This window comes from Henckelia pumila, chromosome 2 (genome assembly GCF_033568475.1).
Source record: "Henckelia pumila isolate YLH828 chromosome 2, ASM3356847v2, whole genome shotgun sequence".
Lineage (NCBI taxonomy): Eukaryota > Viridiplantae > Streptophyta > Magnoliopsida > Lamiales > Gesneriaceae > Henckelia > Henckelia pumila.
The window spans coordinates 186,314,147-186,338,328 of NC_133121.1; the positions used below are offsets into that span (position 1 = coordinate 186,314,147).

Below are 24,182 nucleotides of genomic sequence, written 5' to 3' on the forward strand. Positions count from 1 at the left end.
ATTCTAGCTAGTTCTTATGGTCTTTTAGGCATTCTTCTCGAGGGCCAAGGGGCGATGGAGCGCTGCCAAAGTTGTAGCGGAGTTGTGCCCAATTTGTGGGGTTATCGCCATCAGTGGGCTAACGACGGATGCATGTATACTACTAGACTAAGATTACCTTAAGCGAGTATCTATTAATCTATTTAAGGCTTTTAGAAGATTTATAGTGATACAATTATTTTCTGTGTATATTCTTGGACTATAGAGCTTGTATCGCTAGTTTGCTTACTTTGAGTTACGGACGTACTATCCGAGATACCATGGTTTAGTATGTATGTTCTATATTTGCATGTTTATGTGACATTAATTATATGTGCATGGATTATGTCACATGTATTATTGTTGTATGAATTACACGGTGAGCCTGTATTATTGTTATAACCAGTAGAGGAGTCGTTCAGCCCCGTTATACTTGTGGATGTATACCATAGTTTTGGATCCGGTTAGTCCATGGGTTTATGGTATGGTAGTGCCTCCTGATGCGACGGCCCAGTGTACTACATGTCATGGCGCCTTTGACTGAGCAGTGTTCTATATATGATAGGTTTCCGACACCCTTCATTTGCATTAGCATTCATAGAACTTGTATACTCATGATTTCGTACTGGGATTTTTATGCTCACGTCCTTGGTTTTGTTCTGGACACCCCATTCCACGGGGCAGGACTTAGGTTGGATAGATCCGATGGTAGCGATCGTAGAGCTACAACAGGGTGGATTTGTACTATACTAGGTTTCTGTTGTATTTGGGATTTTATTTTTACCTTCGATGGGGTTGTATAACAGTATTGATTATTATAGTATTTGTTTGAACCGTTTGTATTCTGTCGGTAGGCTTTAGTTGTTTTTAATTAAGTTTCCGCTGGATTTTCTGATTTCCGCTTTTAAGTTGATTTGCATGCTTTAATCTTTGGTTAATTAATGATTTTGGGTTGGGTCACTATATTTATGATCTGATTAATCACTTGGTTAATTAATATTGGAATCCTTTAATCAAGTTTTACTATTTAATCTTGTAAAACAGGGTACGGGTTACTATATTCTCCCAACCTTAAGAGATTTCTTCCTCAAAATCAAGCCTGAGGAAAAACTGTTAATCAACACCACAAAATGTCTTATTACATCTAAACATTACAATATACAAATACTGAATCCATAATAAAATACAAGACTCAAAACAATTCGGGATGCTCTGAACGCCTACAACTCTCCAAGTCCCAAGTCGCTTCTTCGGTGCCTCTGCGCTGCCACTGTACCATGACCAATGATATGCGCTTGTTCCGTAGCACTTTCTCTTTCCTACCGATGATCCTGAGAGGTCTCTCCATGTATGATAGATCCTGATCTAGCTGAACCTCAGCCAAGTTCAAAACATGTGATTCATCAGCTACATACTTCCGCAACAAGGATAATAGGATGACAAAGCCAAACGGAAGGCTACATCCCAAACTTTCTCAAAAATTTCAAATGGTCTGATGAACCTTGGTGATAACTTACCCTTCAGCCCAAATCTCATCACTTTTCGGAAAGGTGATGCCTTCATAAAAAACATGCTCTACTGGCTGAAATTGTAAGGGTCTGCGCTGCGTGTTGGCATAGCTAGCATGTCGATCTTGAGCAGCTTTGACTCTCTGTTTGATCAATTCCACTTTGTCAGCAATTTACTGGACTAACTCCGGTCCCTCATCCTGACGCTCACCAACCTCGTCCCAAACATAGGTGTACGAAGACGACATCCGTACAAGGCCTCAAAAGGTGCCATGACGATACTGCGATGATCACTGTTATTATAAGCAAACTCAAATAAGGGCAAATGATCTTGCCACGCTGGCCCAAAATCCATCACAAAATCCCTGAGCATATCCTCAAGAGTGCAGATCGTCCTTTCTGACTGATTGTCAATATTTGGGTGATAAGCAATACTCAGACTCAAAGTAGTGCCCAAAGCACGCTAGAAGCTACCCCAAAACCTGGAAGTAAATCTTGGATCTCGATCACTGACGATGCTCAATGGAATTCCATGGAGTCTAACAATCTCCTGGATGTACAAACGTGTCATACGATCAAAAGTGAAATCCCGATTATACAGTAAAAAGTGTGCAGACTTAGACAATCAGTCTACTATAACCCAGATTGCGTCATTGTTCCTAGAAGACAATGACAAGTTGGTGACAAAGTCCATTGTCATGAACTCCCACTTCCACTCAAAATCTTTAGACTCTGGAGTAACCCTCCGGGTCCACTGAACTCTACCTTGCTGATACATAAGGCATCGCGACACAAACTGGTAAATACCGCACTTCAAACCCTTCCACCAAAATCTCGCATGTAGATCCTTGTATATCTTCATGCTTGTTGGGTGCACAGAAAATTTGCTACGGTTAGCTTGAGAAAAGATTTCATCTCGCAACGGTGAATCATCAAAAACTACCACTCGGTCAGATAGACACAATAAACCATCTGCCTGAAGATGAAAACCAGAAGTATTATTGCCCTGAATCAACCGAGCTAACCTCTGAGTCTTTGGATCCGAATCTTGGGCTTCCCTGATCCTAGAGTACAAGGCTGGTTCCTCAAGCACGGAAAAGACTCGAATCCCCTGATTTTCCTTCTTTTGATGGAAAGTAAATCCGAAGGAACAACACTCCTGTACCACTCTAGAAACTGCACTGGTATGAAGGGAACTTACGTACACTTTACGAATAAGTGCATTAGCTGCTGGGTTCGAAGAACCTGGATGGTACTTGATCTCACAATCGTAATCCTTCAACAGATCCATCCAACAATGCTTCCTCATATTCAACTCTGCATGAGTTAATAGGTACTTCAAACTCTTGTGATCTGAAAATATTTTGAGCCTCTCGCCGTACAAGTAATGCCGCCAAATCTTCAGGGAGAATACAATGCCTGTCAGCTCTAAATCATGTAAGGGGTAATTCTCCTCATGAGTTTTCAGCTGTCTAGAGGCATAGGCAATTACATGCTCATTCTGAGTCAGAATGCAATCCAAACCCTGAAGTGATGCATCAGTGTAGACCACAAAGCCACCAGATCCAGACGACAATGCTAAAACAGGGGCTGTCGTCAAATGACGTCGCAAGTTGTGAAAACTTTCCTCACACTCGGTAGACCAAATGAAAAGAGCATTTTTATTCGTCAAGTGGGTCAACAGTCTAGCTATCTACGATATATTATTAATAAAGCGACGATAATAACCCTCCATACCCAAGAAACTACGGATCTCTGAAACTGTTGATGGTTGTGACCAATTCAGAATTGCTTCCGTCTTAGTGAGATCAACTAAAACTCCATCCCTAGAGATCACATGACCAAGGAAGACAACTCGGTAAATCCATAACTCACACTTGCTGAGTTTTTAATACAACTAATTCTCTCGTAAAATCTATAGAACTGTACGAAGATGGTAGACATGCTCGAAAATGTTGTGCGAGTATATCAATTTCTCATCGATGAACACTACCGTGAAATTGTCTAAGTAATCTCGGAAAACCCTGTTCATGAAATCCATAAAGACAGCAGACGTGTTCGTCAGGCCAAAAGGCATCACTAAAAACTCATAGTGATCATACCTAATATGAAAATTTGTCTTCAAAATATCCTCATTTCGCACCCGCAACTGATGATACCCAGACCTAAGTTCCATCTTGGAGTACACGGAAGTCCCTGAAGCTGGTCAAACAAATCATCTATGTGCGGCAAAGGATACTTGTTCTTAACGATTACCTGATTCCACTGTCTATATTCATGCAAAGCCGCATCGAACCATCCTTCTTCTTGACAAACAAGACTGAGGCTCCCCAAGGTAAAACACTTGGTCACATATAACCCTTGTCTAGCAGATCCTGCAACTGCTGCTTTAACTCTCTCATCTCTGACGTGCCAGACAATAAGGCACTCGAGATATCGGTGATGTCCCTGACATCAGCTCAATACCAAACTCTAACTCACGGACATGAGGTAACCCTGGAATCTCATCAGGAAATACGTCCGAAAACTTTCGAACCACTAGTATATCTTGAATATTTAAACTGTCTGAGGATGCATCCACGACATATATAAGATAGCCTTTCCCGCCAGACTCTAAAGCACAATGGGTTTTCAGAGCAGATACAACCAGCATCGGGGGTCACATTCCCTCACTTTATAAAAACCAAGTATCACAATCCTCAGGACGAAACTGGACAAATCTTTGGTAGCAATCCACTGTGGCTCGATAGGTAGTCAGACAGTAAATCTCGATGATGCAGTCAAAGTCATCCATCGCTAAAACCATCAAGTTGGCACACAAATGATGACCCTCAAACCCCAAAGTACATCCAACCACTAGACACTTAGCTAAAACTTTCTGTCCCATCGGGTTTGATACATCTAAGAGGACATATAAGGAAATGTAAGGCAACTTAAATCTCTTGAAAAATCGTGCAGAAATGAACGAATGGGATGCACCAATGACAATCAATACAAAATCAGGTATACGACATAAGCTAAAAGTACCTGCAATCATGCGCTCACTCTCGGCGTTAGCTTGCTCCTTGTTGAGTGCAAAAACTTGCCCCTGAACTCGTGGGCGCAAAGTAGATTGACCATGCAATGCAGTCTGAGGGCGCTGCTAAACTATAGCATGAGAGACAGAACCACCACCTGACCCTCCATGGTTAGGACAATCCTTCTTTATGTGGCCCAACTCACCGTAGATGAAACAAGCTCCAGATACGCAGCGAAACTCATCAGACAGATGCTTCCTCCCACAGTGCTCACAACGGCCTTCCCTCGTCTTCTTCCTTCCTCGCGGTGATTGCGGTGACCATTGTGACGTCTAGGGCATCATCATCTTCCCAACGACCCACACTCCCGCGAACCTCATTGTCTCTACCAGCCATCTAGAAGAAGTAGCGCACATCAAAACCCAAAGTGCATCACTAAATCCCAAATAACAAGAATGCTCTGATACCATAAATGTAGGGACCCAACTCGGATCACCTACTAAATCACTTAAAAAGCATGAAATTAGAGATAATCCTAAAACAGTAATCAAAAAGCAAAAATAAAACGAGTTTAACAACCCAAACCGGCAATATACAAATGGTGACTACAAAAACCAAAATAATAATAGCGTTATACAACCAAATCAAATCAGTATCAAAACGTACTGAACAACCCTGAAAAAGCAACACAACCTTGTGGCCACTGGTCCACTCTCAACCCTGCCTCGAACTGCTGGCCTCACCCAACCTGAGCCATGTCCCGTCGAATGGGATGTCCAAGGAAAACACAATACCAGGATGTGAGCGAACTACGCTCAGAACATAAGCACGAGTATAAAACCTTCTATGATGCATGCAAATGATGGGGTATTGGTCAACTGTATATACTGCTCAGCCTAGGCGCCAACGAGCGTATATTACCATCTGGGATCAACTCCGCTGGGTACATCCACACACTCGATAAGGATCACCATAGCATCAGTCCCCATAATCATGACATATCCCGGTGTCCAACAATATAACAAGGATGTACGACTGAGCGATCCTACTCAACTGGCTATCTCGAAGAAGATTCGAATCAACATGAATATGCACATGAAACATAGTATATAAAGAAGTAAACATGAATCATGGAATAAAACATGCAACATATAATCATGAATACTCACTGACAATCTCAGTCAGTACTTACGTACCTCACTAAGGCAGTCCTATCAATATCAGTCTAGGGTCCAAGCCTACAAGCCAAAAATTATCATATCACTAAAACTGGTCTAAAAGCCCTAACTAAGCCAATATATACTCCCTAATACTACTAGGGATCTCGGACTATACCTGCGTCCGTTTTCAGTCATTTGCTGTCGAAGGCCCAAACTCCTGAGCACCTCTCCGTAGCTCCTCCGAAAGTGCCTTGCTACTGCCCGGCCCTCGATTATATGGTTGTAAACTACCCAAAGAACTCAGTAAAAGAGAGGAAAGAAGTGTGAATGAGCAAGAGATCTGATTCTTGGATGCCCTATATATAAGCGATGATCGAAAGTTTCGAACTCCCGATCGGAAGCTCCAATCTCTGCATGCAAGCAATGTTTTCGAACTGTCCTGATCGGAAGCTCCGATCCCATGCATGCATCTTCATGTACAAATGTTGGCGACACATCACTAGTGCGCATGGACTAACCTTCAGAAGCTCCGATCTCTCTTCGGAAGGTTCGAACTCACCCTTAGCTTCTGATCTACAATTGATAGGTTTCGGTGCTTTCGAACCCACTTCGGAAGTTTCGATCTGAACGGTGGTTCCTAAGCCCTGATTCCACATTTATGATCCGATTAATTACTTGGTTAATTTATATTGGAATCATTTAATCAAGTTTTACCATTTAATCTTGTAAAACGGGGTACGGGTTACTATATGGTGACTGTCTTGACATCCCATTCTCTGGGAAAAGCATGCATAACTTTCAAAGCAATATCATGATTAGAATATGATTTTCCCAAAGTAATAAGTTCACAAACGATAATACTAAACTGTTTATAAAGCTCGTCCATGGTTTCCCCTGGCTTCTCTTGGCATTGTCAAATTTTTGAATAACCAAAGTCAGTTTTTTCTCCTTGGATTGGTCATTTTCCTCACACAGTTGTGTGAGATTTTCCCAGATCTCCTTGGTGTTGGTGCAAGTTTTGATTTTTCTGAACATGTTCTTATCCAACGTCTTGTACATAATGGCTTTGGCCACATTGTCAAGGTTGGCCTTCTTATTGTCCTTGGTGGTCCACTCAGGTCTATGATTTTCCACCATTTGAGGTTCACCACTAAAAATGGCCATTGTAGGGCTGGCTTGAAGGATATTCATGGGTCCTTCAGTTATGACGTACCACATATTATCATCTTGTGCAGAGAGATGTGTATGCTTAAGTATTTTCCAATTGTCATATTCTTACTTAGAGAACATAGATCTTGTCGAATGAAGTCATGATTTGAGTATAAAAAAAGTAGCAGTCAAGAAAAAACCCTATCTGATACCACTTGTTGGGATCAGATATGTGTGTAGAGGGGGGATGGATACACACATATCTGATCTCAACAGAATTATATCAAGAGGTTCACTGTTTTTTTCAATTGTTTGAAAGGATGATCTAGTTATTTTTGCCTTAACACAAGTTTCACATTTCAGTTTTTTTTATTCAATTTGAAATGCTGGAATACTTTTCAAGTTAATTAGTTTACAAATTGTATTAAAATTAATGTGTCTCAATCTACCATTTCACAAACAAGAAAATTCAAGCAAGTAAGCAAAATTATTAAATTTATTAATCACGGGCTTACTAGCCTTTATATTGAGTTTGAACAAACCATTGATCACGTATCTTTTGCCAACAAACATTCTACTCTTAGACAAAAAAACTTTATTTGACTCAAAAAAATTGCGGAAACCATGTTTATTAAGAAGCGACTAGGGCACCAAGTCCTTACGATTGTCTGGCACATACATCACATTGTTCAAAGTCAGCTCTTTCCCAGAGGTCATCTTCAAAACCACTTTTCATTGTCCCTTGATTTTAGAAGTCACAAAATTCCGCATGATAAGCTTTTACCCATTCTCAGATTCCTCAATACTTGCAAACATCTCCTTGTCGGAGCAAACATGGCGAGTGGACTAGTGTCGATCCACCACTCCCTTGGATTTGAACCCACCAGATTAACTTCAGATATTACAACACAGAGATTCATGTTCGAAACCTCCTAAGATATGTTCTCTACCATATTCACCTCTTGGTTTTTTTCGACTTCTTACACTTAGATGCTTTGTGAACGGTACCATCACAGTTATATAATTTTTCAGAGAACTTATTATTTTAAATGTATCCTTTGAGTCCCAATTTCATCCTTTTGTTGGAAGGAGAAAAGTTTCTCTTTTTTGAGATTTGGTCATACTCGACAACATTTGCCTTGGTAGAAACTAGAGAAAATAATCATCTTTCAGAACTCTTGTTTTCTTTCTCGATGCGAAGTCAAAAAAGGATCTCTTCAACATTCATATCCTTGAACTTGTTTTCAAGTTTGTGGTAGCTTCTCAACAATAGCAGCCACTTAAAAAGATTCGCTCAGCGTGAATCTCATGGAGAATCACTTAGATTTCTTGAACTTGGCTAATAACCGGCTTAGAATCCACCATTTAAAATCCAGAAATTGGCCTACGAGAAACTTCTTGGCCCCACCATATTTGATTTTGTAATTCTGTCAAGGGATTTCCATAGCTCAGAACACATTGTAGAGCGAATCGGCCAATCCATTCAGTACATAATTTCGACATAGGAAATCATAATGATTTCATTCCTCCAAAGCACTGACGGATTCATCATCTCCCTCAACCTCTTTGAGTTTAGGAGCATCCCCGGACAGGAATTTGACAAAGTTTAGCTTTGTTAGGTGTAATGGAATTTTGTGCTGCCACCTTTTGAAGTCCACACCAGTGAACTTATCTGAATTTTCTCCGTGACTGGCTGGAATAGGAATCGCAGCATCACATGGGGGCAACAAGAGGAACGACACAAGGCATAATAGGAATAGTGACATGAGGGACAACAGGGCCAAGGATCCACACCTTTTTGAGTGATATTTCAAAAAATATTATTATTATTATTATTTTGAAATGAAATTAAAGAAAATAGCAAAAAAACGGGTGAATCTTGGTGGGAATTTTTCCTTGATCGGTCCAACATTTTATGAACCTTGGTCGTTCTCGTACACTTACACAGAAGTCAAGCCTTTTCCAGCGTAAATCGGACCCTTGATTTGCACCCCACTTGCGCAGGAGCGCGTGAGAGAGCCTATTACCTCATCATTATTATAATTTTATAAAGTGTAACACAATATAAGCTCACTCATGCCATGTTTATTTTCCTATGTAGGACACTCATTATTCCACACACTTAACCATCCACTTAACAATGAAAAGCACAATATTTAAGTCCAACGGAGGAATCTCAACCTGAAAGTTAACATCAAAAGCCTGTAATCAGTCAAGTTGGAAAAGACACCATGCTCCAAAGGTCACCATCTAAATCACGTAGAATCAGTCATAACGCATGTCAATTCAAAATCATTAATTTTTTCCTTTGTTAATATTGTACATGGGCCGCCCGAAAAATTATGTTTCCCTAAAATTTTCTTTTTTAAATATCGTACATGGGCCGCCCAAAAAGTTAAGTTTTCCTAAAAATATTTTCTTTCAATCAATCGTGTGCAATGCTGCCGAAAACCTCCTTTTTTTTACAAAAATTTAAACCCTAAAAATATTCTCTCCCAAACAGTTGCAATAAATGATTAGATATTTGAATTATTGTTTATCATTTTCCTTGTGTATAGGATCCTTGTTAGGGAAATAACATTATAAAATGATGTAACACGTAAACTAATTCAGATCGAAAACTATACATACTTTGATGTATTGCCTTTCATGATTTCATGCAAGTAGTCTCCACTGAGCTTGCGAATGGATTCTGGATCCACTCTTGTCAATATATTCCTCCAATCAATGCTCAAAATCTTATTACCATTAATGTAGTAGCTCAAATTCGTCTAAAACTCAACAAAGTCAATTACTTTCCATGGCGAGCTCATGAGTTCAACTCTATTTTTTGGGCTAGATCTCTTTGGCTATCTAAATGGAACTTTACCATGCTCAACTGAAACAGTGATTCGAGATGGCGAAACTAATCCAAATCCGAATTATCTTCCATGGTGTCATCAAGATCAGTTAATTCGTCATGTAATTCTTGCCTCTTTGAGTGAATCTACCACACCTTTGGTATCTTCAGCCACATCATGTCATGAAGCATGGAATCAACTTGCTCGTCTCTATGCAAATAGATATACCACTCACATAATTCATATCAAAGATAAACTCAGCACGATCACTTGTGATGATCTCTCTCAATGATTTTCTAGTTTTCATCAAACAAATTGCTGATGAACTCACTGTTCTTAGTTATGCACCTAGTGATGCAAACCTTCTATTCTACGCAAATCTCGGCTTAGGCCCTGCTTATAAAGAGTTAATTATGGCTACGAGAACTCATGGTTCTGTTGTTCAATTCAAATAGTTGTTTAATAAAATCATTGACCATGAAACTTTCCTCCTTTGCAATGACAAACATTATGCCGAACCAGTAATACCCACTGTGAATTTGGCCAAACACTCCTATACACATAACCGACCTCCCAAAACTCATTTTTCTTCCTCTGCATGTGGTCTCCTTCTCACTGCTTGACCGCTCAAAACAACTTTTTCATACAAATTACCGCAACTCCATCCAACAATGAAGTCACTTGTCAGCATTGTGACAAGCCTAGTCATACATCCAACAAATGCTTCAAACTTTTTCCACATCTTCGTCCACGCCAACCTTCTTCCAATCCCATTGCACTTTTATGATCTCCTGCCCCAGCCCAAAATCCTTGGATCTTAGATTCTGGAGCGTCTCACCATGTCACCCGAGCATGTCCAAACTATGTCTCCACCAACCGTGTGAAGGCCTCGATGACATTCACATGACGCTTATAAAAAAATTAAGAATTTAAATCAAAAGCCTTAGATTTTCACATAGATGGTTGGGAGACAATTTGGATAATGTGAAGACACAATGAACACAATTGAAATAATCAATATCTTGAAAATTTTCGGCCCTTAATTGCCAAACCCTAGTTGAAACCCTCTCAAGATTTTTCGGAAAATGTTTATAGTGTGTTTGGATATCTAAAAAATAGAATTTAGAATTGGATTTGAAATTGAAATTGAAATTAAAATTGGATTTTAAATCCATGGAATTGAAATTCTGTTTGAAAAAAAGTTAAAATATATTTTGGAATTTGATAATACAAAATTTTGGATAAATGATTTTTATAAAAAAAAAATATAAAGAAAACTTAAAATCTATAAGTAAAGTATATAAATTTATTATTAAAATTAATTTTATTGTTTTATAAACTAAAATCCAGTGAAATACCGTCTTGCCAAACACTAAAACGCTATTTTTAATTCCAAATCCCATCCAATTCCGCTAATCCAAACATAGTGTTAACGTTCAGTGGGGTTCGGGAAAGGGTTTCCCTCATAAATTTTCAGCTTATAGAGTGAATTATTAAAATTTAAAAGAAAAAAATCAGATTACTTAAAAAAAATCAAATTTTATTGTTGCTATCCTATAAATAAAAGTGCTAGAGTCATTTTAAAATGGTTAAAAGTTTATTAAACGTGAGTTTTTTTAAAAAAAAAAAGTGATATAAAATTTTAACTCACTAATAAATCACATTTATATTTATTTTTCTCAAAATAAAAAAGATCGATAATTTCTTTAAAATTTTCTCATAAAAATCATAAATTAACTTTTATCATGCTTGGGTATCCTCTTTTGTAAATCACCTCAAAATTATCTCTCGGAAACTATCAAACTCCATCACAAATAAGATATTAAATCCTTAATTTAAAATTTTATTCACAAAACAATCATTCATAAATAATAAAATAAATATCATGTGGTGTAGGTGTTCATTTTAAAAATTCTCAGGCGCTACAATCCTACCCCTCTTAAAATTAAACAAAAATAATTTTATAATAACTAATAGAGCATCATAATTATTATTTTATTATTTAATAATAATGATGATGATGATAATAATAATAATAATAATAATAACAACAACAACAACATATTTGAGTAGCTATTATTTTTTATTTTTAATTAAAAACTATTTAATTATTAAAAATAATTTCATTTCATTCATTTTCATTTTTTCACGTACCAATCATTGGAATGTAATATAACTGTCATTCCATTCCATTCCATTTCCATTTTTATTCTATTTTAAAGTTGATTTCATTCCTACCTCATTTCATTCTAATGTCAATCAAGAAATTTGATGAGATTTGATATAACTAAATAAAATTTAGAAAAAAAAATGAAAAGATTTCATGAGATTTGAGTTATATAGATAAAATAATTTATTTTATCTTTTGAAAACTAATTAAAATATCATTTTCTCAAAAACTAATTCATTTAATTCACAAATATTTTGTCGTACAATTGAAAATTTTATTTTTAAATCATTTTAAAATATTTATGTTTTTTAAAAATTATGTAAATTTTTTATTTTTACTATGAACCTAGATTATTTTATAATACTAAAGACTTAATTTATTTTAATTTAGTGACTTTATCTCAGTTTTATTTTGATGAACTTAAGAAAAAATATATATTCCTAATATTTATAAATTATTTTTTCTAATTTATTTAGGTAGATTTAAGTAGATTCTTTGCTCGAGATAAGCAAATCTCTAGTCCACGTTCAAGTCCCGTCGGTTATGTGGGCAATTTCATTATTTTGTTATAATTGTATACTTGTAATATTGTACTTTACTCTCAAAAAAATAAATAAATTAATAAATTATTTTTTATTATATAACATGTATAAACATTATGTGAATATTAATATTATTAATAAGGAATAGATTTAAAATATCATAAGTAAACAAAAAATTTTAAATATCAAATAATACTAATTTTAATTATCAAATCTAATTCTTAAACAACAATAGCCAAACACCACAGTACAATTTTAAATCAATGGATTTCAAATTCAATTTCAAATAATACTACTTTTAACTATCAATGTATCCCACATATTGAAAATAAAATTGGACCATTGGATGTAGTATAAGGTACTTGTGCTAGCAAGAGGCGTCAAAACGGGCTAGCGGGGTGGACCGGTCCATAACCCGTCGTAACTCACCATCAGATAAGGTGGAGCGGGGGCCGACCCATCTTTTAGACGGGTTGAGAAAACACCAACTCAATCCACTTATTTTAGGTGGCGGAACGGGTCAACCCAGTGGACCTACGTGTAATTTGACGAGTTATGGCGGACCAACCCACAATTAGATGGGGCGGGCCGACATACCTTTTAGACAGGTTGGAAAAATGTCGACACAATCCACCTATTTTGAATTGCGGAACGGGCCTAACCCATTTTGATATCATTGTTAGCATCTCATCGAGTAAAATCATTCTGAATTAAAAATTAATGGTGCTCCTTGAAAACGTTGGTTAATTGCAGGGTTCAAAGTGCAAAGACCCTATCTTCAACCCAATCAATTTTTTCGCACCATAAAAATTTCCTCTCGTTGAACTCGTACTAAGCGCCCTGTCACTGATTCACCTGCGTATGTAAGTTTTCTTCACGAATCCATGTTTGATGCATTTATCGTTTAAATTTCGACAAGTTTCATGGTTTCTTTCAGAACTTTTGATCCCATTTAGCTGTGTGAAAAAGTGTAAATTGGGAAATATGGACTGAGCTTGAAGAGAGCTACCATCAGTATATGATTAATTTAATTATATTTTATGGGTTGTGGGAATTTTAAATTGTTATGTTGAATTTGATTTGTTTCAGATTTCTTCTGAGAACATTTATTGATCGCATTATAGTGAACAAAAGAGTTCATGGAGATAGGACTTTTGCTCCCTAACGTTCTTGCCATGTATATTTTTTTTCCCTTTAGCTTCTTTTATTTGGGCATTCTACTTGTGTGTGTTTTCGAAGAATTTGTCATTATTTTTCTTGATAATTTGAGGCGAATATTCTTATTTGATGTTCCTTGACAATTAAAATATGCAGCTCCCATGTTCATTCAATATTTCGTATTCTTGAATTCGAACCCCAAGATTTTCCCTCTGCTAACTTTTCGTCCAAATGTGTAAGTGAATGTTTTCTTCAAAATATTTTCTTATTTATCCTGTTTTGGTGTAGTTTTCGGGCTGCTTGCTTTGAATTAGTGATTTTTTTTGGCTATATTTCTTGTTTTTTGGCTGAGATTTATGGGTTTCTTTTCTTATATATTTGTGAAGTGAGTGAAGTTGAAAATGTTGAGAATTTCATGGACTGGGCAGGTTAGACTGGAAAGTTGAGACTCTTCATTGTTCTTAATTTGATTAGTGTTGGATTATTTGAAGTCTGTGAAGGCCGGATTTAGGGTCAGGGAGGAGGAATTTGAAAAGCTTATGTTTATCAATTATGCAATTTTTGGGGGGGTTGAAGGTGATTAGAAATTTTCATGATTACCTACGTATTTTCAGTGCATGATCATGCCTAGGAACTGGCTAAGCAAGCCAGCATGGGGAAGCAATTGGTACCTTGCCTGGAATCACGTGTTGTGGTAGAGATTCGTAGCAGTGTATTCTATGTGTTAATGGCTTGAAAATTATAGATACCTCAATGAGTTTGGTTATGTGTGAGGTTGAAGGATGTCGGTACGCATAGCTAATAGTTGGTGGTGGTTGGACAATTGGTGTGGACAGAAATTATCAAAGGCATACTCTGATATCTATGTGTCTGATGAATTTTCAGCTGGATGGTAAAATATTCTGGTTTGTATTTGAATTTCATGAGGAAGCTGTTGTTGGACCACATGTTTGATAAATTATCTATGTGACCAGTGCTGCTGGCTAGAATAACTAACTGGTATCGGAAAGTTCTGCGAAATATGGATATGAAGCTTTTATTGAATGTAAATGGTTAAGTGTTGTGTGCTGTGTGTTTCCATGTTTTCTGATTAATCTGTATTTTATGGGTTGCATGGCCAACAAGGAGGAAATTTAAGAACTAAGTATTTGATTCAATATTAATCGATATAGTTGAAAGCATAAATTTTACCTGATTTTGCGCCTTTCATTTGTTTATTTTGACCCAGAATATATGTTTTACCTGATTATGTGCCTTTCATCCGTCTTTTTTACCTTGCTATTAAGCTCAATGAGGAATGCATGTTTTTCACATTGTTATTTATTCAAAATTAACATCTGACTTATTTTTTTTAAATGAGGATGCTTAGTTTAATTGAAGTTGATTTAGACATGATATATTGGAATCCTACTTTTGAAACTGCTGCTGGAAAGTCTGAAATGATTGAGTTTGGTCTTTCGTTATCAATGAAGAAAAAAATAGTCTGGTTTCAGACCATCTTTGACAAATGTATTATGATGACTAATGGAAAAATGTTTTAAATTTTAGTCTGAGGTATGACTACCTGATTTCATGTTTTATACTGATGTACCTGAATTTGATTACAACTTTAAAACTGATTAATGGTGAAAATAAGTTTTGCTAATTGCGTGATACAATGGCACCATCATAACTTTTGCAGTCGCCTTCTATAATATTTTTTGTGTGATACCCCAGGTGAACTTGTTAGGCTTTTGCAAGCATTTTAAATATTGAAGAAATACAAAAGAATGTGGTTTTTTTAACATGCACCGGGTACGTAGTGTACCTTTGGGGATTTGTATACGATTTACAAGTTGCCTACAGAGAACCTAACTTCTTTGGTGGAATGACTCTAGAGCTGGAAAATATTTCCTTCAGGAAGGTTAATTTTCTGTAGAAACTAGCATCCAATGATTGTGAGTCGAAAAATTATTATCGGTAGGATTAACTCCATCTTACTGCACATTATAAAGTGTGTAATTCACTATTATTTATCTTGTGCTGTGGAATCAGGTGACTGGAAACTGCGACTGGAATCGCAAATGTACTCTACTCTACGAGAAAAGAATAATATCTTCCGAGGATAACCCCAAGTGTCCATTATATAGCTTCCACCACTTCTTGATTTTAGCCTAGAACTCGAACCAGTAAACTTTAGAATGCTATCTTTCAATAAACATTTCACTTCATTTCCCTTGCAAATTTCATGTCCAATTCAACATCGCCATATTCATTCTCTATCGGTAGGACGACCTATCAGAAGCACTAGTGACAATGACAGTAACACCACCAGCAGTGACGATGTAAATGCATCACCAACTCTCCCCCCAACTATAACACCACCAGAAACAGTAGAAATACGGTTCAAAAGAGGTTCGAGAAAAAGAAGAAGGCAACAAGAAGATGGAGTTATCAATAAAATGCTATCCAAGAAGGCTGCAGCTCCCAAGGACTGGGAATCCATGAATCTCACTGAGAAGGCAACCGAGCTGTATATAGGTGAGAAGGGTATATTATTCTGGCTTAACAAGCTCGCTTATGCTTCCATTTTTATAGTTATCGGAGGATGGATACTGTTCCGTTTTGTCGGTCCTGCACTCAACTTGTATCAGCTGGACGCTCCTCCCCTGTCTCCGACATCCATATTGAAGGGTTCATGATGAAATCATTCTACGGCTTCGTAACCTTTTTATTCAAGTGCCTGAGGAGAAAACAAGAAAGCAGTGAGAGGTGAAGAGAACCTTGAAGATTCTACGATGAAGATCTGAAGTTAGCCAAATTATTGTACGAGGCTTAGAGTTGTGAATGACATGACTTGTTAGTTAAAGTTTTAAATTCCACTGTTTTATTTGTGTTTTTCTATGAAAAGTAAAAAGTAAAAACACTCATCTTTTAGTCGCATAATGTTCATTCATGTGCTGTTAATTTATGTTCTATTAATTACAATCGGATCGTGATACACAATGCAAATCTTGCATAAGAAAATAAATAATGAAATATTTTTTTAAATTAATTTTAAATAAAAGTTATTAATATTTGAAATTGAAGTGGTAAAATATATATATATATATATATATATATATATATATATATATATATATATATATATATGAGTTCTTTTATGGTGCCCAACTCATATGCCCAACTCCATGCCCACCATGTACAATATGTGAGTTGACCAACACAATTGATGAGTTGACTTATCACATATTGTACATGGTGGGCATGGAGTTGGGCATATAGAGTTGGGCACAATAAAAGAACTCTATATATATATATATATATATATATATATATATAATGTTTTATATTTTGTATTGTCAACTTTGTCTTTTATTTATACATACTTGAGAAATTTGGTGATGTTTTTTTGTAAAATCAATTATTATAATGAGCTCAAAAGTGTCAAACTACTTGTAGGCTGGATAAGGACCCAACTGTGTAGAAGATTGAAACATCAAAATTATTTGGTTTTTATTTGTTTGTATATGAAGTGAATAGATTTTTCCAACCATGCATCTACGCTTATATAAGAATGTCTTCCACGTGCAATGCACGCCATTTTTTCTTTAAAAAAATAATAAAAACATGTGATTAGTTTGACAAAATTGAAGGTGTTTTGGGCAAGTTTATGGTTAATATATGATGTTCCTGTATTATATATAGCAAAATATTTGGATTTATAATGCATTGGGAATAAATTGATCAAAATTATGGATAGCAATGGAGCCGGTTCGGGACGGGTTTGAGCAAACCCGAAACCACCTCGCTCCCCGTGGACCCGCCCCGCCCCACCCATGGATCCGACGGGTCCAATTTAGGTTAGACCCATTGGACCCGCCCAAAAACGGACCATAGTGGTGGGCTAGCCTTGACTCTAGCCCAGGCTAGCCCACCATGCTTATTGGGTTATATATATAACCCAATAGGTTAACTTGCAAAAATTAAACCCAAATTTATGAAAATATTATATATAAGTTAATTTTTCAACATATTTTAAAAATAAATAATAACAAATTTATTTAATCAAACCTTTAAATAAATGTTTGTTAAAGAAATCCAAATATTAAAATACAATATAATACTATTTTTTAAGCATAAATAATCAAATTTAGTTTTTTTTTTTGGGTTATTAAATGTGTTAGTGGCCTTCAAGAAATCAGAAAAAAATAATTAAGAGCCTGATAACACAATATATATATATAGGATAGTCCCTTAATTTTTTATCGATAAATTTGTTAATATAAAACTTAGCCCCCCTCGACCCAAATTTCTAGTTCCGTCCCTGGATCCGCCAATTAAATATAATTTAAATTATATTAAATAAAAATTTTAAATAAGTTAAAAAATTAACAAATCATTATTAAATTTATTTTTCAAATTTATATTAATAATATTTAACATAAAAAATGTTTTTACAAGTTAAAATATATCATTTTAATTTACATAATAATTAATAAACTAAGGAAATATCATAATGATATATTTTCATATTAAAAATATCATAATATATTAAAATTATTTAAATCCAAAAATATTATAAACTCAAATTAGAGATAAAGTATTGATTATGTAATATAAATAATATAATTATATATTATTAATATATACATATATAATTTATATTTATATTTAATATATATATTTTTTGGCGGGCCGGGTCAGGGGCGGGTTTGGCCAAACCCGGGGCCTGTAGTGACCCTGCATGGAATCACCTACTAACTGACAACTAATAGCATGCATTAAACTTAATACAGCAAAATACTTAAACAGAGTAAATCGTGCGAAAACATAATCCATAATTTGCATATCAGCTTAGTAAAACAAGTTCAGGCTTAATATTGTAGTGATATAACCATATCGAAGAACTTAAAAAGTAAACATTATACAGCTAAACAAATCTTGCTGTATAAAGTTCCCTGACAGGCTCCGGCTCTCTAGTCCTGCCTCGAACTACCAGCTCCGTCCATCTTGCGACCTGCCCCGTGGAATAGGGTGTCCAAGATAACAACTAGGACGTGAGCGCTAACGCCCAGTACATAAACATGAGTAAACATATGTATATGATGCATGCAACATGATGACTGGTAAATGGTCATCTGAAAAGTCATGCTCAGTACCGGCGCCACATGAGTGTTGCCACCGCACGGATCAACATCTGGGTGCAACCACACTCGTCAAGTACACCAGAGTAGTCAGACATAAATGTCCCCACCGTCGCGGTACTCTCAGTGACAAACTATCGAGTATAGAGCTGAGCGGCTCTATAATCAGGTATAACAAAGTATAGGCTCAACGTGTATATGCACATGACATATGAATATGGAAAACGGTAAATCATATATCATGCCATATAATAATGCCAAATAAATGCAACATATAAACATGTATACTCGCTGGCAATCTCAGTCAATGTGTACGTACCTCTAGGCTAGTTCAAGTATAGTAGATCCTAGATTCCAAGCCTATATTCAAAAGTTCACCGTATCACTACACAAGTTCTATAAGTCTTAACTAAGCTAATAAGTACTCCCAAAACTTAAATAGATTTCCGGACCATACCTTCGTCCGTAGATAGCCCTTTGGAGTCGGTAGTCCCGAATGACTATAACCACACCTTGGTTATTTCAGAACCTCTATTATAACCGATAGGGCCCTCAAGTGTATAACTCACACTATATAACTGATCGAAGAAGGAAACTCGGAATTCGTATTTGAAAATGAACCCAGAGACCCCTATTTATAGCCAAAATTTCCGGACATGAACGTTGCGTCCGTTCGGGTTCGTTGCGTCCGTTCCTACATGTTTGACACTTGTCAAAACTCGTAGCTTAGTCATCAAGCCACCTCATGCCTGCCTGTATCTCAAGGAACATTGCGTCCGTTCTGCCCCTCCATCGTTGCGTCCGATGGCCAACGGAAGCTCCGTTCGTCAAATCATCTTTTTAGTTGATTACTCCCCGAAATTGGTTAATTACCAACCCTTAATCATGTTTAACATATTATTATCTTAAAATGAAATCTGGGTTACTACATTCTCCCCACCTTTAGATATTTCGTCCGCGAAATAAAATCTAAAGACAAATCAAGATAACAATATGAAACATCAAACCATGTTTTATTACAACAACTGTAATTACACCTTTACATTGTAATCGAAAGTACAAGGCAAATAACTCAGGATATTCTGCTCGCATATGGCTCTCGGTTTCCCAAGTTGCCTCCTCAATGCCTCGGCGCTACCACTGTACCATCACAAGTGGTATAGTCTTGTTCCGAAAAACTTTCTCCTTCCTGTCTAGGATACGGAGTGGTCGTTCAACATACGACATATCTGACTTTAGCTGAACATCAGTAGATTGAATTACATGTGATTCATCAGCTATGTACTGTCGAAGTAACGACACATGAAAAACATTATGTATACTGGAAAGAGATGGCGGTAACGCCAAACGATAAGCAACATCTCCAATCTTCTCCAGTATCTGAAAAGGCCCAATGAAACGAGGTGACAACTTGCCTTTCACACCGAATCTCATCACCTTCCTGAAAGGTGACACTCGTAGGAACACATATTCACCAGGCTTAAACTGAAGTGGTCACGCCTCTTAGGCCCCTGACTTTGGTTCAGCTCAGCACTTTAGTCACGCCTTTTAGGCCCCTGACTTTGGTTCAGCTCATCACCTTAGTCACGCCTTTTAGGCCCCTGAATTTGGTTCAGCTCAGCACTTTAGTCACGCCTCTTAGGCCCCTGACTTTGGTTCAGCTCATCACCTTAGTCACGCCTCTTAGGTCCCTGACTTTGGTTCAGCTCATCACCTTAGTCATGCCTCTTAGGCCCCTGACTTTGGTTCAGCTCTCTACCTTAGTCTAGTCACCTCGACCCTGATTTTTGGGCTCGGTTCAGTTACGACACTTTGATTTCAGCCCTTAGCTCATTTTAGATACTCAAGTACAAATGGTGTTAGCAAGTTAATTAAACACACGCTTGGTAATTATGATGGGTCACTTCATAGTGCTCTCATGAGGATGAGCTAGGGAGCTCGGGAGCTCGGGAGCCCATTTAGGCGATCTGAGAACATATTTCAGGTCAGGTCGGAAGTTTGGTTCCGGAGGCTCAGCTCGGCTCTGGAAGCTCAGCTCGGCTTTGGCAGCTCAGCTCGGCTCCGGCAGCTCAGCTCGGTCCCCTTAGGGAGCTCAGCTCTGTTCAACGCCTCCGGGTGTTAGTTTATTTTTAAACAAGTACTTTGCTCCCCGTAGGGAGCTCATCTCTGTTCAACGCCTCCGGATGTTAGTTTATTTTTAAACAAGTACTTTTCTCCCCTTAGGGAGCTCAGATCTGTTCAACGCCACCGGGTGTTGGTTTATTTTTAAACAATACTTTACTCCCCTTAGGGAGCTCAGCTCTGTTCAACGCCTCCGGGTGTTATTTTATTTTTAAACAATACTTTGCTCCCCTTAGGGAGCTCAGCTCTGTTCAACGCCTCCGGGTGTTAGTTTATTTTTAAACAATACTTTGCTCCCCTTAGGGAGCTCAGCTCTGTTCAACGCCTTCGAGTGTTAGTTTATTTTTAAACAAGTACTTTGCTCCCCTTAGGGAGCTCAGCTCTGTTCAACGCCTCCGGGTGTTAGTTTATTTTTAAACAAGTACTTTGCTCCCCGTAGGGAGCTCAGCTCTGTTCAACGCCTCCGGGTATTAGTTTATTTTTAAACAAGTACTTTGCTCCCCTTAGGGAGCTCAGCTCTGTTCAACGCCTCCGGGTTTTAGTTTATTTTTAAATCCGTACTTTGCTCTCCTTGGGGAGCTCAGCTCAGTTCGATGCCTCCGGGTGTTAGTTTATTTTTAGGTGATAATCTCACCTCCCTTTAAGGAGATCAGCTCAGCTCGACACTTTTGGGTGTTAGTTTATTTTTAGGTGATAATCTCACCTCCCTTTAAGGAGATCAGCTCAGCTCGACACTTTTGGGTGTTAGTTTATTTTTAGGTGATAATCTCACCTCCCTTTAAGGAGATCAGCTCAGCTCGACACTTTTGGGTGTTAGTTTATTTTTAAATGTTAATTTTATTTCCCTTCAGGGAGCTCATCTCAGCTCACCTTCGGGTGAGCCTATTTTGAAGAGTTAATCTTACCTCCTCTTAGGGAGCTCAGCTCAGTTCACCGTCGAGTGTTGGTTTTATTTTTAATGTTTATTACGCTTTCCTTAGGGAGCATAGCTCAGCTCATCGGGGAAGGTTAAGGAGGTCAGTTTGAATTATCAAGACTAAGGAAAATGTAAAGCAAATAAACTGGCGTAAGAAGGCAAAAATTTAAATGTTTACATCCACAAAAACCCTAAACTAACTTTCATTCTCTCCCTCGCCCTCATCCTCACCCTGTTCATCCACGCCTCCATCCTCTTTTGCTGCCTCTGCTGAGGTAAGGGAAATGGAAAATCCATCTAGGTCCAGGAAGTCCATAGGGGTCACTTCAGGAGGATATCCTGCTGCCCTGAACTGCTGAGTGCAGCCGTCGAACCCTTTGGCCAAGTAACCATAGGCTTGGGCAGCCACCTCATCCATATATTCATCGGACTTCAAGAATGCCTCCTTGAAGCCTTCAGCTCCCTTGGACAGCTCAGCTCGGGACTCTTCTAGTTCTTGAAGGGCCTGAGCAAGTTGATCATGGGACCCCCTGAGTTCGCTCCGAATATTCTCCTTCTGCACTTCGGAGACCCGAAAGTCACTTTGATGCTTCAGCCGTTCAGCTTGGAAGCCCATCCTTATTTCCTCCATCTGGGCTCGGAGATTGGCCACCTCCTTCTCATAACCAAGCTTCGCGTCCTCCGCTAACTGGTTAAGCTCAGCAAAATGAGCTTCATAACCTCGGGCATCCTTAGAAAGTTGCTTTCGAGTCATGGAAGCTCGGAGGGACACCTCGGCGTTCAGGACAGCAGCCTAAGAAAGGAAAAGAACAATTAAAAGAGAATATAAAAGAGGAACATAAAGTAATGGATAATGGAAGGTTACCTCAGCTGAGGCAGTGTTAGAACGTTGCATCAGCTCAGCCCATCCAAGGCTTTTCACATAATCGGCGTCAGCCTGGGAAATCATATCCCGAAGGACTGACCCAGCCGTTGGAGTAGGCCCGACCCCCACAATACGCAGGGCATCGTGGTACATTTCGAAGAAATTGGTCCTGCACCGGACCACGGGAGTCTGAGGCTTCTCCGCCCTGAACTGACGAAGGGGCGCCACCTCCGGAATAGAAGACTTCCCGGAGTCTAGCTCCACTACCTCAGGGTAAGGGCTTGACGGTGCCCGCCTTTTCGAGCCTTTGGACTGGGTGGCAGAAGTCTCAGGCTTGCTAGTGGCCCGTGGTGAAGGGGCTTTAGACTTGGCTGAGCTCTCTGCAGCCCGGCCCCTTGATGAGGCAGTTGTTTTCTTCTTCTCCAACATTCTCTTCATGGCTGAATCCATAACCATTTTTCCTGCACGAGACATAGGGAAGGTCAGGACAGGAAATGAGAGAGCATAACATTAGTAAAGCGGAGCATGGGCGGGGGAAGGGCCGTACCTAAGTTTCCTCGAACGGAAACATCTGCCGAGCTGAGCCCATGGTGGCAGAGCAGGTCCTCTGCCAAAAGGGCAGAGACATCAAAGCACCTTCCCCCTATAGCCCTTTGGGCTCCAGTAAACAATTCCCCTTGACGGAAGCCCGGGACGGGAACAGGTAGAAGTGGTATAACATCCCTCCAAGCTGAACATATGTACCAATCGTCGGAGGGACATACAAAAAAGAAAGCATTTTTCCAATTTTTATTGGAGCTGGGAGAACCCTTAAAAAATTTGCAGTTGGATCGGCAGGAAAAGTAAAAGGGGCCCTCCTCAGAACGTTTGGGCAGCAAGAAGTTAAAAATGGTAAAACAGTTAACTTCGAAGCCCAGAGTCCTAAAAAGAACTACAAAACTACAGAGAGTTCGGAAGGAGATGGGGGTGAACTGTCCTAAGTGAAGCTCATAGTATCGGCTGAGCTGCTGGAAAAGTAGGGGGAGGGGAAATCTAAGACCTGCCTCCAGCTGATCTAAATAAAAAGTATAATACCCTGGAGGAGGGTGGTTAGCTCGGTCTGTGGGGTCAGGAATGATGATTTCATAAGTCTTCGGGGCATGGGATAGAGCTCTTATCTATTCCTCATCCGAGGCATCTAGCTCGGAGGGATATTGCTCAAACCACGGCACCACAAAGGCTTCTGGGTCATTGCCCAGGTCATCATCCCGAGCTGAGGTCGAGGGGTGAGCAAGGTCCTGGCCTGTAGGCTCTCCTGCGGGGGTAAGTGCGAGGGAATCAAATCGATCCACCTCTCGGAATATTTCATCCGAGCTTCCAGAGTTAGCTCGGGAGGAGGAGGCCATTACTTACAAGAATACTTAGGCGAGGAGCTCGGTAACAGAAGAATCAAGAAAACACGGGGGCTCGGAAAATGGAATCTGAAAGAAAATTAAGAGAAGCAAAGTGAGGGAAAAAGTGAAAATGAATTTTCACAGTCAGGACCTATTTATAGAAGGAGCAAATAAATCCAGGCCGTTAATTTTTTGGAAGATGGACGGCTCGGATTTTTT

General features: G+C 38.4%; 2 protein-coding genes across 4 annotated transcripts; one reads left to right on the forward strand and one right to left on the reverse strand.

The window, feature by feature from the left end:
* Nucleotides 1-1,089: 1,089 nt before the first annotated feature.
* On the reverse strand, nucleotides 1,090-4,179 carry LOC140879182 (uncharacterized). The gene is made up of 10 exons (XM_073282850.1): nucleotides 3,936-4,179; nucleotides 3,783-3,846; nucleotides 3,264-3,352; nucleotides 2,946-3,116; nucleotides 2,167-2,771; nucleotides 2,009-2,076; nucleotides 1,738-1,819; nucleotides 1,536-1,669; nucleotides 1,295-1,475; nucleotides 1,090-1,128 (listed from the first exon to the last, which is right to left on the reverse strand). The coding sequence occupies exons 1-10, from the start codon at nucleotides 4,177-4,179 to the stop codon at nucleotides 1,090-1,092; spliced, it is 1,677 nt and encodes a 558-aa protein (XP_073138951.1).
* Nucleotides 4,180-13,146: 8,967 nt separating this feature from the next.
* LOC140882881 (uncharacterized) lies at nucleotides 13,147-16,478 on the forward strand. Of its 3 annotated transcripts, XM_073289114.1 has the most exons (3): nucleotides 13,232-13,267; nucleotides 13,494-13,581; nucleotides 15,597-16,478. In XM_073289114.1, exon 3 carries the CDS (start codon nucleotides 15,743-15,745, stop codon nucleotides 16,241-16,243), a length of 501 nt encoding a protein of 166 aa, XP_073145215.1. In that variant the 5' UTR covers nucleotides 13,232-13,267; nucleotides 13,494-13,581; nucleotides 15,597-15,742; the 3' UTR covers nucleotides 16,244-16,478. The 3 variants fall into 3 exon arrangements, with proteins under 3 accessions (XP_073145214.1, XP_073145215.1, XP_073145216.1); XM_073289113.1 differs by lacking the exon at nucleotides 13,494-13,581 and having other exon boundaries at nucleotides 13,147-13,267; XM_073289115.1 differs by lacking the exons at nucleotides 13,232-13,267; nucleotides 13,494-13,581 and adding an exon at nucleotides 13,611-13,797.
* The last annotated feature ends 7,704 nt before the right edge of the window (nucleotides 16,479-24,182 follow it).